Source organism: Bombina bombina, chromosome 5 (assembly GCF_027579735.1).
Source record: "Bombina bombina isolate aBomBom1 chromosome 5, aBomBom1.pri, whole genome shotgun sequence".
Lineage (NCBI taxonomy): Eukaryota > Metazoa > Chordata > Amphibia > Anura > Bombinatoridae > Bombina > Bombina bombina.
In genome coordinates this window covers 257,843,951-257,857,917 of record NC_069503.1, presented here as the reverse complement: position 1 = coordinate 257,857,917, position 13,967 = coordinate 257,843,951, and the positions used below count along the sequence as shown (strand labels likewise).

Sequence of the window (13,967 nt, the reverse complement as noted above, 5' to 3'; positions counted from 1 at the left end):
TAACAGGGGTAAAAATCCTTTATTCAGTTGCTCAACTCTTTCCTCTCTGCAGTTGAGATCCATAATCTCCAGTTACAATCCATATCTCTGACACCTGCACATCCAGCTGTCCGGCAGGAGGACAGCCCACCCAGTATGAGAGGATGCCACTCCTCACAGAGACCTGTGGAAAACAGAAAGAATAGAGTAAACTTAATCTGGCTTTCTATATCAGGGCAGCAACATGCTAGGAAACACAGTGAGGCCCACCCCACAAGTTCCTAACTGCTTTAAAGCCACCACTGCCCTACTGAAAAGACTAAGGGGAAGTACTGCTAGACCCAAACTTGAGAGGAAAGATCAGAGTAAACCTACTCTGGCTTTCAAAATAATAAAATTTTAATTGAAGTGAAATAAATCCTATCTTCTTCAGACACCAAAAAACTTCACCTCCTCCTTGCACCAAACGCAAAAAGAATGACAATGGGTTGTGGGAAGGGAAGTGATACTTAACAGCTTTGCTGTGGTGCTCTTTGCCTCCTCCTGCTGGCCATGAGTGATATTCCCAACAGTAATTGATGAAGCCGTAGACTCACCATATCATAGGAAAGAAAAGTAAGTTAATTTAAAACTTGTAATAACAGCATAATGGAAATTGCGAAAAGTCACAATGCGGGCTGTGTATTCGCAACGGATTTGCTATTTAAAAAAATATATAAAATAATTATATATCAGTGCCTTTTTAACTCTTGCTGTGCTTTGAAGAAGTGCCGGTACAGATATATAGATATATTTTTTTACAAAAAAACAATCAGATACAAATAGAAATATCTATTTAAAAATAAAAGGAACATTTTCTTCTATGTGAAGAACATTAGAAGGTAAACTATTGATAATTCATGTCAGCTATAGCACATTTGGTTAAACGCGGTTGGGTCAGCACTCAAGTGATAGTTGTTAGGTTTTTTTAACTTCACAGCTCCATTAGAGTGCCTTTGTATATGAATATATAGATGCTTTGCATCTGTCTACTAATATATCTTTATACTCACAATTTACATTACATGTCAGAAGCCCTATCTTCACAAGGCTTATAATATGAATGCTTGAAATATAATTCAAGGATATTCCATTGTATTTTATATTATATACACATATAAAACATCATATTAGTCACACAAAGCCTAGTATCCACAACTAATATTAGGCATATTATATTTAGTCATTATTTACCCACCTTAACAGGCTACGTTTATCAATGATAACTCCTACACATCAACCTCCTGTGTCCAGAGAGTCACTGTAGTCAGTATTTCTAAGTACATAAAAAACATTTATTTCATTATAACCCTGTAAAATAAAAATAAAAAATACAACAATTATTCCATTATGGTTTTACATGTACAATAAATAAGCTTATATGGCAATGCCTATGTATTATAAGAATGATTGTTTATGCAATTGCATTATGAAAAGCATGGCTGAGGCTGATTACACTTTAGAAAAAAAACACATAAGCACTTGCCTTAAAGGGACATTATATTCATATTGTGTTTGTACCCATTAAATTGAACATTTCATATACGGGATTCTGTTTGTTTGTTTGTTTGTTTGTTTGTTTGTTTGTTATTCTGTTTTAGGACAATTCAAGTTCCTGTGCTCATTTATGCATAATTTTCTTTTACTTTTTTTTGTTGTTGTTGTTATTGTCCCTTATCCCCAATAGGGCTGTGGGAGTTTTATTTGTTATCCAGTTATGATTTACACAGCCACTACATGCATGTCCTGCTACGTTTACATTCAATTTTAAAGGGACACGGAACCCAATTTTTTTCTTTTGTGATTCAGATAGAGCGTGCAATTTCAAGCAACTTTCTAATTTACTCCTATTATCAAATTTTCTTTATTCTCTTGGTATCTTGGTTTGAAAAGCAAGGATGTAAGTTTAGATGCCGGCCCATTTTTGGTGAACAACCTGGATTATTCTTGCTGATTGGTGGATAAATTCACACACCAATAAACAAGTGCTGTCCAGAGGTCTGAACCAAAAATTGGCTGGCTCCTTAGCTTAGATGTTTTCTTTTTCAAATAAAGATATAAAGATAACGAAGAAAAATTGATAATAGGAGTAAATTAGAAAATTGCTTAAATTGCATGTGCTATCTGAATCACAAAAGAAAGAAATTTGGGTTCAGTGTCCCTTTAATATTACTTTGTAGTCTTAAAGTTCATGAAAGAAGATTCAAACGTAAAATTAATTAATTAATTAAAGCGTAGTACCAATGTGAGAGATTTTGTTTAAAAGGGACAGTCAAGTCCAAAATAAACTTTCATGATTCAAATAGGGCATGTAATTGTGAAACAACTTTCCAATTTACTTTTATCACCAATTTTGCTTTGTTCTCTTGGTATTCTTAGTTGAGAGCTAAATCTTGGTAGGCGCATATGCTAATTTCTTAGACCTTAAAGGCTCCCTCTTATGTGAATGCATTTTGACAATTTTTACCACTAGAGGGTGTTAGTTCATGTGTGTCATATAGATAGCATTGAGCTCATGCACGTGAAGTTACCTAGGAGTAAGCACTAGGCTAAAATGCAAGTCTGTCAAAAGAACTGAAATAAGGGGGAAGTTTGCAGAGGCTTAAAAAAAGGTAATCACTGTGTTGGTTATGCAAAACTGGGAAATGTAATAAAGGGGTTATCTATCTTTTTTAACTGTCCCTTTAAGGTGATAGTAAAGTCAAACTTACTCCTTCCCTTTAAAGGGACATAACCCCCCAAAAAACAATCATGATTCAGATAGAGCCTCCCATCTTTAACAACTTTCCTATTTACTTCTATTATCAAATTCTCTTCATTTTCTTGTTATCGTTTGTTGAAAAGCAGAAAGGTAAGCTCAGGAATGTGCATGTGTTTGCAGAACTATATGACAGCAGTTTTGCAACAATGTTATACGTTAGCAAGAGTACTAGATGGCAGCACTACTTCCTGTCATGTAGTTCTCCAGATATGTGCACACTACGGGGCCGATATATCAAGGGCCGAATGGCCCCTGATGCCCCTGATGCAGTTATGAAGCATCGGTCTTAAGATCGCTGCTCCTTAACTGGTCCGCTGCCTCTGAGGCTGCGGACATTAATCTGTCTGATCCTATACGATCGGGTTGATTGACACCACCTGCTAGCTGCCGATTGGCCTCAAATCTGCAGGGGGCAGCATTGCACAAGCAGTTCACCAAAACTGCATGTGCAATGTTAAATGTCGACAGCGTATGCTATCGGCATTCAGCGATGTCTGGCGGACATGATACGCTACAGCGTATCATGTCCACCAGACTTTAATAAATCAGCCCCTACCTATCTAGATATCCATTCAAAAAGAAAAACAAGAGAACAAAGCAAATTTGGTAATAGAAGTAAACTGGAAACTTTTTTTAAATTGTATTCTCTTTCCGAATTATTAAAGAAAAATGTTGGATTTCCTGTCCCTTTAAGGTGTGGGGGTATTGGTGCTTCTTTGGTCTCTTGACATAGTTAACATAAATTTACAAATTAATGAAAATTCAATAAGATCATTAGAAGCTTACCCACTTGATTACAGCATTACAAAATGAGCAATGATTATATTATGTGTTCATCGTTACAACACTCATTTGTAGAAGTGATTCTCAATCACATAAGCTTTGTGAAATCCCAACATAGGGCTACATCACAAGTAAAGCGCTATTTTAACATGCGCCCATAAAGGGGAAAATGTGTCATTTACGGGTGCACGTTAAATAACCAGTCATTCCAAGTGGCCAGTTAATGCTCCCACATGGTCGCGGGAGCACTCTGAGCTGAGGTCAGACCTCTGGTTAATTAAAAAAAGTCCCCTAATTGCCCCCCAAATAAAGTGGACAGTTCATTTCCGTAAATAAAAATTATTAGCATCTTTATTTAAGTTATTAAAGTGAGGGGATGTGGAGTGTTAAAAAAAGGCACTAAAAAGTGCCTTTACATTAAAGTCTATGGGGACTGTGTTTTTACTTTAAATATATATGTATATGCTTATATACATATATATTTATATGTTAATATGTGTATTTATATTCATATATATTTTTAATTTGTGCCTAACGCTGCACAACTTATCCCCTGCGTTGCGCTAGGATCCTTGCCTTGTCTCACGGCAACAGAACGAGGCTCCAATCTTTTGACTGCAAACCTTTCCAGGCAATGCAGACGCTTAACTTGCAATACCAGTGCACATTTGCTTGCGAAAGCGCAATTTTCTGCTCCACTTGTAATCCATGGCCATCATTTTTAAAAACAAATGCTGCACAATTATTTTAATCCACTATTCAATATATTTTAAAGAAAGTTGGACAAACATAGACAGATAGACAGATAAATAGTGCTTGAAAGATGTGCATGACTTTTCAATAAATGATGCCAAGAGAACAATGCAAATTTAAAAAAACTAAATTGGAAAAAAAAAATGAATTGCACACTGTGGCTCATATTTATTAATGTGTGTGCAAACAATATTCCAGACAGAGAACCTGTCCTAATGCGTTCCGTGATTTAATGAAGAATCCAAAGCCAGAACTTAAAGTGAATGTAAACTTGAGAATACTCGCTCATGTCATAGGATAGAATTAAAAAAATTAAGGAGACTTTCATTCATCAAATTTGTAGTCTATACTGATCTTCTTAGTTTTTTCCTTTTAATGATATAACGTTAAGCGCCGTTCATCCGTCCGCCATATTGATCAATTGATTGATCTGTAATCCACTAATCATTGTTTCCCCCTGGGTTGTGATGTTTTGCTTTTTAATTCTATCCTACGACTTGAGCGAATATGCTCAAGTTTACATTCACTTTAACAGTACACAAGCAAATACTTGTGCAGCACCACCCCTTCTCTCATGCAACCAATTACAAATGATTATGAAATGTTTGACATTTGCAACCTCAAAGTTTGGGGGAAGTTTAAGAAGCAACAGTTTTAAAGGGATAGTAAAGTAAAAAAAAAGTAATCCCATGACAAGACACGTAATTCTGCAGTTTTGAAATATTAGAATAAATCCCATTGACATATGGGGATATAGACAAACAAATGTTTACATAAACACACTTCTTGGGTTCAATATATCGATTTTAGCAGGACCAAACATTTGGGTGAATATTCTAAGTTTCAGACTGACTGATGAGCAGTAAAATGTCTTTAAAGGGACAGTCTACTCCAAAATGTTTATTGATAGTTAATCCCTTTATTAACAATTCCCCAATTTGCATAACAAACACTGTTATATTAATATACTTTTTACCTCTGTGATTACCTTGTATCTAAGCCCCTGCACACTGCCCCCTTATCTCAGTGCTATTTGCAGACTTGCATATTAGCTAATTAGTGCTGATTTGTGAATAACTGCACAGGAGTGAGCACAATGTTTTCTATATGGCAAACATGAACTAGTATTAGCTAGCTGTTAAAAGCTAAAAAAATACTGAGAAAAGAGGCTGTCTGTAGTGGCTTAGAAACATGCAGAAATGTAGAGGTTTAAAGGGTATAAAGCATATTAATATAACACTGTTGTTTGCGCCAAGATGGGGAATAGGTAGTAATGGTGTTATCTATCTTTTTAAACTATACAAATTTTGGAGTAGACTGTCCCTTTAAGCTAAAGGGCATAAAGTAAAAGGACTAGGAGATTTTTAGCTGAAAGTGAATAAATATCCTCATGCAGGAAAAAAACATAAATCTATGGTTTTCTAATTATATTTTCCAGTTCCTCATTATGTGTAAGCTAATTTGCAATATGGGGTATTTAATATATTTTGTATTAAAATGAGGAAGTACTTTGTATATCCACTGCTGTACAGTATATACTTAGGATTTGGTTTATAAGATGTTCCGTTTTTCAGCATGCTTGTTCACACAGACGTTAACAGGCTACTGCGGTTGTGCTGATTGAAAAGTCAGCATGCCTTACTTACACTTCAGGGTACATTTTGCAGTGTTCAGTGATCATTTGATGGCCAAAAATGACTGGCCTGCTCACCCAGAGAGAATAATTCTGTGCCTAAAAGAAAATACACAAGGCTGCATGACCTCTATCAACCACAGACAAGAAGTCAGTATGTTATGATAGCAAAACTTTATGTCTATAATATCTCTATGTCTAGAATATTTTAGAAATTACTATATAGACATGGTAATTCTAAATAATTTAGGTTTTTAGGCGATGACTGTAGATTATTCATTCCCTGCCTAACATTTTCTAAGTCTGCTTGACAGTCACGATGCTAGACTGCCGAAGATACTCTCTGAAAGTATCAGGAATGTCTTTACACAGCTAGGGGTTGATTCCAATCTTGATGATTGTATTTATTGGCTGTTTATCAGCTCCCAATATGTCTTTTTTCAACATCAGAGGGATCACACTCCAATTGCACCATTTGCTACAGGAAAAAGATTGGATAAGATATCAGAAAATGCACACATTCCTATTCAGCATTGACTTTTGAGATTACATTCCCCCTGACTATAAATTAGAAGAGAGGGGGCACATGGTTTTAAACTTGGCAGAGAATAAAGCAAATACTTGATTTATTTCATCCCTTAGTCAGGCACCAGGAAGGTAAAATGATCTTTAGGATCTCCCTTAAAGAATTTATCAATCTTTTTAACAGGCAGTTTTTTTTCTGAAGCAAGAGAATCCAAAGCAAGGGGGTCATGAGCTTCTGAAAATCCATTCTCAGAAGAGGAATCTATGGATTCAAATGTACGTAGTTTCACTGCAGGATATTTAGAAAGATTGCTCCTAAGGGATGCCCCTAATGAATTAAAGGCCTCTTAAGGATCACCTTCTGCCCCTTGCATGCATCTAAATGTAACTGCTGGAGACATAACAGCCATCAACTCAGCAATAGCAGAGTATTTATACTACTTAAATTAAGCAAATAGTTCAGTAGAATGTCATGGGGTATAGCCTTGGGAAACTGAAGACCCCAGAACACTCTGACTGAAGGGCTGTGTTAAACCTTATTTAGGATCACACACAGACTCAACACATGAAGTACATAGTTGAGGAGGGAGACACATCAGAATATTTTTGCAAAGTAAGCAGTAGATATAAGGATTTAAATGATAAGTAGATCTTCACCCCAAAGGATCAGCTGATGGTCCAGATAGCTGAGTTATATATTAGGAGATAGAAAGCACAGAAGCAGTATAAGGGTACACAGCACAAATGTTTACCCCTGAGGGTATCAGTGAAGTCAGAAGTTATGTAATAAGGCACAATGTAAAACTGAGTAACCCATTAGGGTAAACTGTGAGGTATACTGAGGTATAAGCACCCCTTAAAACAACTCTAATTAACAGCACCAGCAAATAAATAGTTCACAGCAATAAAGGGTTAAATAAGCACACAGAAAACCTTTTAACAAGCTCTGATTTGATCAGAAAGTCTCCCCATCTCTGCCAGCCCAGCACTGGAGAGCTTCTCCAGGAAGGCACACTAAAAATGTTAACCCTTAAAAAAAAACAGCACTACTGGTGAGTGCTAAATACAGATTCACAGGGTCTATAACTCTATAAAACCGATTTAGCAAACTGTAAGAGTGAGCTGAGTTAAGGTCTCTGAAAACATCAGAGAGTGCTAAAGCCAGTTGCACTAAATTAAGAGACAGAAGCTTAATTTTTACAGAAATTTTAAAATTGTCTGAAAGCTGCCAAAAACTGCTCTAGAAGTTGTGTGGTGTGCATAAATATTGCCCTAGGCTATGTGACTCTTGTGTACATGTTTATGCTTAAAGTTAATGTGCCATGGAGGTGTAATGTATTTACCTATCAGCACCTTTGTGCTTGCTTACCTCAGATGTAGATGACTGCTTTCAATGAACAGGTTCATCCTAGGCAGTGCAAGCACAGTGCCAAGGATCTTACAAGGAGCAGCACACTTTATACAAGGGGATTGGCAGATAAATCCAAATTTCACCTGGGAGGTCTATGACATTTCCACACTGGCAAAAGATTCTCACTGCCTGGCTGAAATTTCCATCTTCCACTTTGTCCTTCATAGTGTCTCTGAGGGGGGCACCGAGTCTTAGACTGATTAGCGAACCCCTATAAATAAAATGTAAATCACCTCACTCCATCTTGGAATTCTAATAGAGTGAGAGATATTAAAGTTCTAGTAAGTATGGATATTTTTGCCTCCTCATAGTGGACTGGCATGTAATCCCATATGTGATGATATTGTGGACTCATCTCTCGCCATCTTATGTTAGAAAAAATACATGCCTGGGATACCCCCATCATGTCCATCCATAAACAAATTGCATTCAAATTATTTAAAACTTATCACAAATAACACTCTATCCAATTGCAAAACACCCACATGGAGGCCAAATTATGAAAGGTCTTGCGGACCTGATCTGACAGTGTGGATCAGGTCCGCAAGACCTCGCTGAATGTGGAGAGCAATACGCTCTCCGTATTCAGCATTTCACCAGCAGCTCACAAGAGCTGCTGGTGCAACTCCGCCCCCTGCTGACTCGCGGCCAATCGGCTGCCAGCAGGGAGGTGTCAATCAACCCGATCGTATTCAATCGGGTTGAATTGCGGCGATTCCTGTCCGCCTCATCAGAGCAGGCGGACAGGGTTATGGAGTAGCGGTCTTTAGACCGCTGCTTCATAACTGCTGTTTCTGGCGAGTCTTCACGGCCCTTCAAGCTCCATACGGAGCTTGATAAATGGGCCTCATGGACTCCATTAACCACCTTTTTTACCCATTTTGGTTTTTGGTGATTAATTATAAGTGGCACGCTGTTAGCGCACATGGGGTATTGAAATATCGCCCCTCTAGTCAGATATTTTGGTATACTTTGCAGCCTGTACACACTTTAAAAAAGAACATAAAAGACAGAGCATAAATGACTTTAAAATTCTTGTAATCATAATATAAAATTATTAAAAAAAGTAAATTGTATTTTTTACCTTTTGTTGATAAGCAATTTGCTGTTCTCATACAAGTATTTTTTTCATGCTGTTGCCAGTTGGTCTCTATACGGTCATTCTGTGTATAATAGGGGCATTCTGCTGTATATCACTGGATCCCACAGAAATATGTTTATAGTTGTACAACTTCTTCAGATATGTGCTGCTTAGATAACTATTCATTAAATTTTAGTACACAATTTCTGAAACATTTTGAAGTGTAGATTTAGTTAGATCCCAGTCTCATTGTAGCAACTTCTGAATTCAGAAGACAGCATATAAATATAAAATTTTGTGAATTACCCTTCTACCAACAAGACAAAAGACAATTTATATGCCAAGGGACTACATTAAAGTATTCTCAGAATATGTAATGCACACCAATGAAGTTTCCATTTTAATATTATACCAATTCTCAAGCTGACAAAAGCGAAATTGGATCTTATAAAAATGGGATACTCACTATATTTCTGCAAAGGACATAACATTTTAACATTACAAGCCCTAAGAAATTGCATAGTTTGCAATTAAGTCAGACAATGTTTTTAATAAAAAATAATCTTTAAATATTTCTAAGAAATTATGTACAATTGTGTGTAGTTAGAAAAAAAATGTTAATTAGAACCCCATTGGTACGACACAACAAATAATTATATTGTATAATACAGTATTATTTAAAAAATATACTAATTTACATCAACAAAAAATTACCTTTTCTTTTATTCTGCTCAATTGTAGGATGTGTTATCATAAGGAAACTGTTTCTTATATTCCATGCTGAAGATTCACACTTTTCATCAGCCAATGGATATAAAGGGTTGTAAAATACACATACAGAATTTTCAAGAGAAACAGCTTTTAATGAACCTGACACTTTTATACATTCTCATTCACACCAAAAAAAAATTACATCCATTTTTAGGCCAACACAATTTATTGATATTTCTAAAATTACCACATACATTACTGATTTGCTCCTGTGTCTTTTTCAGTCTTTGCAATTCAGGTGTATCAGTCACAATACTAAAGCCTCTTCCTTTGCTGTCTTCAAAATCCTTCTTATATTTTACCTGCAAAAATAATTACATATGTATGATTTATAATTAAATGTGTATGAGGCTTTTTCAATCTGTGGGGTCTATTACACTCTGATTTCGTGATTAAGATAGAGCATGACATTTTAAGCAACTTTCTAATTTACTCCTATTATCAAATTTTCTTCATTCTCTTAGCATCTTTATTTGAAATGCAAGAATGTAAGTTTAGATGCAGGCCCATTTTTGGAAAAACCTGGGTTGTTCTTGCTGATTGGTGGATAAATTCGTCCACGAATAAAAAAGGCTTAGATGCCTTCTTTTTTAAATAAAGATAGCAAGAGAATGAAGAAAAATTGATAATAGGAGTAAATTAGAAAGTTGCTAAAAATTGCATGCTCTATCTGAATCATGAAAAAAAGAAATTGGGTTCAGTGTCCCTTTAATTTTGCAGGGTTTTAAAAATTTGGGTCATTCAAACCTATCAGAAAGCTGATTTTCTAATGGTTTCTTGTGAATTTTATTGTAAAACCCACCAGGTACTTTACATTGTTGTTCCTCACAAAAATATTACAACCCAAAAGACCCAAACAGAGAAAACTTTTTGCTAGGGATGTAGATTTGGTTCCTATGTTAGGATCCGATTGCAGAAGAAGGCGGCTGCCCATGGCATTCGGCTATTTTCGAAAGCTGGATTACTTCTTGTGAAAGTACAAAACACTAAGATTTGGATTTGCACAGATATTAGTGTGTTGAACTTTCACAATAAGAAATCTGGCTCCAAAAATTGTCAATACCACGAGAAGCCACCTTCCTCCACATTCGGATCGTAACAAAGGATCCGAATGCACATTCATACTTTATGCACCAGTTTTTACTATTTTTTTTAAATTGCAGCCGGTTTGAAATCTTGGCGCTTTTTTCCCCCCTATTTTTAAATGTTTTCACTTATGTACAGTTCACATTTTCATATACTTATTTGTGTCCTAGTTTTATAAAAAGTTAAAATGACCACAAAATTATATGAACAAGTTAATAACACGTCATGAACTGATATATTAATTTGGTGCAAAAATAAAATCCTACATTGAAAGGCATCACATACTTGTCATCAATATTATTAACTGTTTCCTTTTGCACGATCTAAATGTAGGAAAAGCAGATGTTCCAAATTTATCACATACATAACTTGGGCAGCTTTATTAATTATATCAGATTAAAATGTCATAGAAAAAAGAAGTAAAAACAAGTCAGTTTTGAAGTTTTCAGCAGCGTCTTATGGACTAGAATGAGGCCTATACTTAGTCTTGTAGATCTCTAACATAACTGTTAATTCAAAGGGGGGGAAATGACTAGAATGGGGCCTATACTTTCTCTAACATAACTGTTAATCCAAAGGGGGGAAATGACTAGAATGGGGCCTATACTTAGTCTTGTAGATTTCTAACATAACTGGTAACCCAAAGGGGGGGTGACTAGAATGGGGCCTATACTTGGTCTTGTAGATCTCTAACATAACTGTTAATCCAAAGGGGGGGAAATGACTGGAATGGGGCCTATACTTAGTCTTGTAGATCTCTAACATAACTGTTAATCCAAAGGTGGGGGTATGACTAGAATGGGGCCTATACTTGGTCTTGTAGATCTCTAACATAACTGTTAATCCAAAGGTGGGGGGATGACTAGAATGGGGCCTATACTTGGTCTTGTAGATCTCTAACATAACTTTTAATCCAAAGGTGGGGGGGATGACTAGAATGGGGCCTATACTTGGTCTTGTAGATCTCTAACATAACTGTTAATCCAAAGGGGGGGAAATGACTAGAATGGGGCCTATACTTAGTCTTGTAGATTTCTAACATAACTGTTAATCCAAAGGTGGGGGTATGACTAGAATGGGGCCTATACTTAGTCTTGTAGATCTCTAACATAACTGTTAATCCAAAGGGGGGGAAATGACTAGAATGGGGCCTATACTTAGTCTTGTAGATTTCTAACATAACTGGTAATCCAAAGGTGGGTGTATGACTAGAATGGGGCCTATACTTAGTCTTGTAGATCTCTAACATAACTGTTAATCCAAAGGGGGGGAAATGACTAGAATAGGACCTATACTTGGTCTTGTAGATCTCTAACATAACTGTTCATCCAAAGGGGGGGAAATGACTAGAATGGGGCCTATACTTGGTCTTATAGATCTCTAACATAACTGTTCATCCAAAGAGGGAAAAATGACTAGAATGTTCTTTTAATGAAAATTAGTTAAATTGCACATTACAAACTCACATAACAGTCATAGGATGCTGTACCTTTTATCGAGTAGTGATTCCCATGGGAAGTGAAATTATTATTAATATTATAAATGGGCCAAGAAAGTTCTAAGAAATTAATAACCAGTTGTTAAGCAAGGGTACGTAGGTGATGTATATATGGAAATAAAAGCTTATATACTGCTGTAAAAAGGATTTGTGATAAGATGGTTAGACATGTTTGTATCTTTAGAGATGACATACTTCCAGGTTGGCCTGTAATAAGATCAAAAATGAAGTAAAAAAAAAATGATGGATGACTATTTGAATCAAATATTTATTCATTAGACAGTGGTATATGGATGTTTAACAAGTCAGATAGTTTACAGTGTCTTGAGGGGTACAATTACTCTCCCTGTGTTTCAGAATCAGCCGATATCTGTTACCACTGGGCTACAGACAGCAGATGGCAAAGTACATTTTTGCATCTTGCTTTTAAGCTTATACATAAATCTAAAGATACTGACATTAGTTCTATAAAACATACTGATTGCATTATAGAGTCATAAAGAGTGTAAGTTTTCCTTCAAACCAAGTGGAACTCTTAAAGGGATATGAAACCCAAACATTATATTTTGTGATTTAGACAGACCATACAATTTAAAAAAAGAAAAGTTTCCAATTTTCATATATTATCAAATTTGCTTAGTTCCCATTTTATTATTTGTTGAAGAGATACCTAGTCAGGTGTTTGGAACACTACATGGCAGGAAATAGTGCCACCATCTACTACTCTTGCAAATGCAAAACATTCTTGCAAAACTGCTGCCATATAGTGTTCTAGACATGGGCTGGCTCCTGAGCTTGTGTCCCTGCTTTTCAACAAAAGATACCAAGAGAACAAAGAAAATGTGATAATAGAAGTTAATTTCGAAAGTTGTTTAAAATTCTATGCTCTATCTGAATCATGAAAGAAAAACATTGGGTTTCATGTCCCTTTAACAAACAAGAGGGAGCAAATTCTTGTGTGGTCCAAAAAATGTTTTTAGCACCATAGCTCAGCCAAAACATGTAACATTTGCTGTCCATATCAAGACAGACGCCATAGATGAGTCCTTTTCTAATATATATTTAAATATTTTATGCATATTAAATCAGTTTGCACATAACTTTATTATATTTGCAACCTATGTAAATTGCATTTACATCTTAAATAAAGTAAATATTTAATGATCCATAATAACATTTGCATGTTTTCCAGAAAAAAAAAAATTTAGCATACATTGGAAAAAAGCTTAATTGTATTTGTTATACATTTGTTTTTGTTTTCTAAAAAATAAAATAAAGAATATAAAGAAAACAAGAAAATGATAAAAAAGATAATATGAAAAATTTAAAAAAAAAAAAAAAAAAAAAACAAATGGATAAGACAAATAAACCCCACAGTATTTTGAACCTACTTCCTCTGTGTATCTTGCCATAATCTACATACAGTTTGGAATTTCAGAACTCAAATTTCCATTCATTACCCTGAAAAAAAAACATCTACAGAACAACAAAACATAAAATTCACTTTAAGAGAGAGATTGCACAAAAGGAAATTGTGATCCACTTAGCTGAAAGATTAGCATTTCCACAGCATTTTTCAAGCATCATCTCTTTATCATGTATAGAATCTGAACCAACTGAAATAAATGCATAGCAAATAAATATAAT

General features: G+C 35.4%; 1 protein-coding gene and 1 long non-coding RNA gene across 3 annotated transcripts in view; both read right to left on the bottom strand.

Moving 5' to 3' along the window:
- Positions 1–6,040, bottom strand: part of LOC128660226 (uncharacterized) — a 51,948-nt gene extending 45,908 nt beyond the window's left edge. For both annotated transcript variants that reach the window (XR_008402516.1, XR_008402517.1), the window contains exons 1-2: positions 5,962–6,040; positions 1,217–1,294 (exon numbers count right to left, since the gene is read on the bottom strand). This is a non-coding gene — a long non-coding RNA (uncharacterized LOC128660226). The remainder of the gene's footprint in view (positions 1–1,216; positions 1,295–5,961) is intronic.
- NEBL (nebulette) overlaps positions 1–13,967 on the bottom strand; it is a 574,345-nt gene that overhangs the window by 338,942 nt on the left and 221,436 nt on the right. Inside the window, exon 4 of the mRNA XM_053713962.1 lies at positions 9,931–10,038. Within this exon, the coding sequence (XP_053569937.1) occupies positions 9,931–10,038 (108 nt within the window). The remainder of the gene's footprint in view (positions 1–9,930; positions 10,039–13,967) is intronic.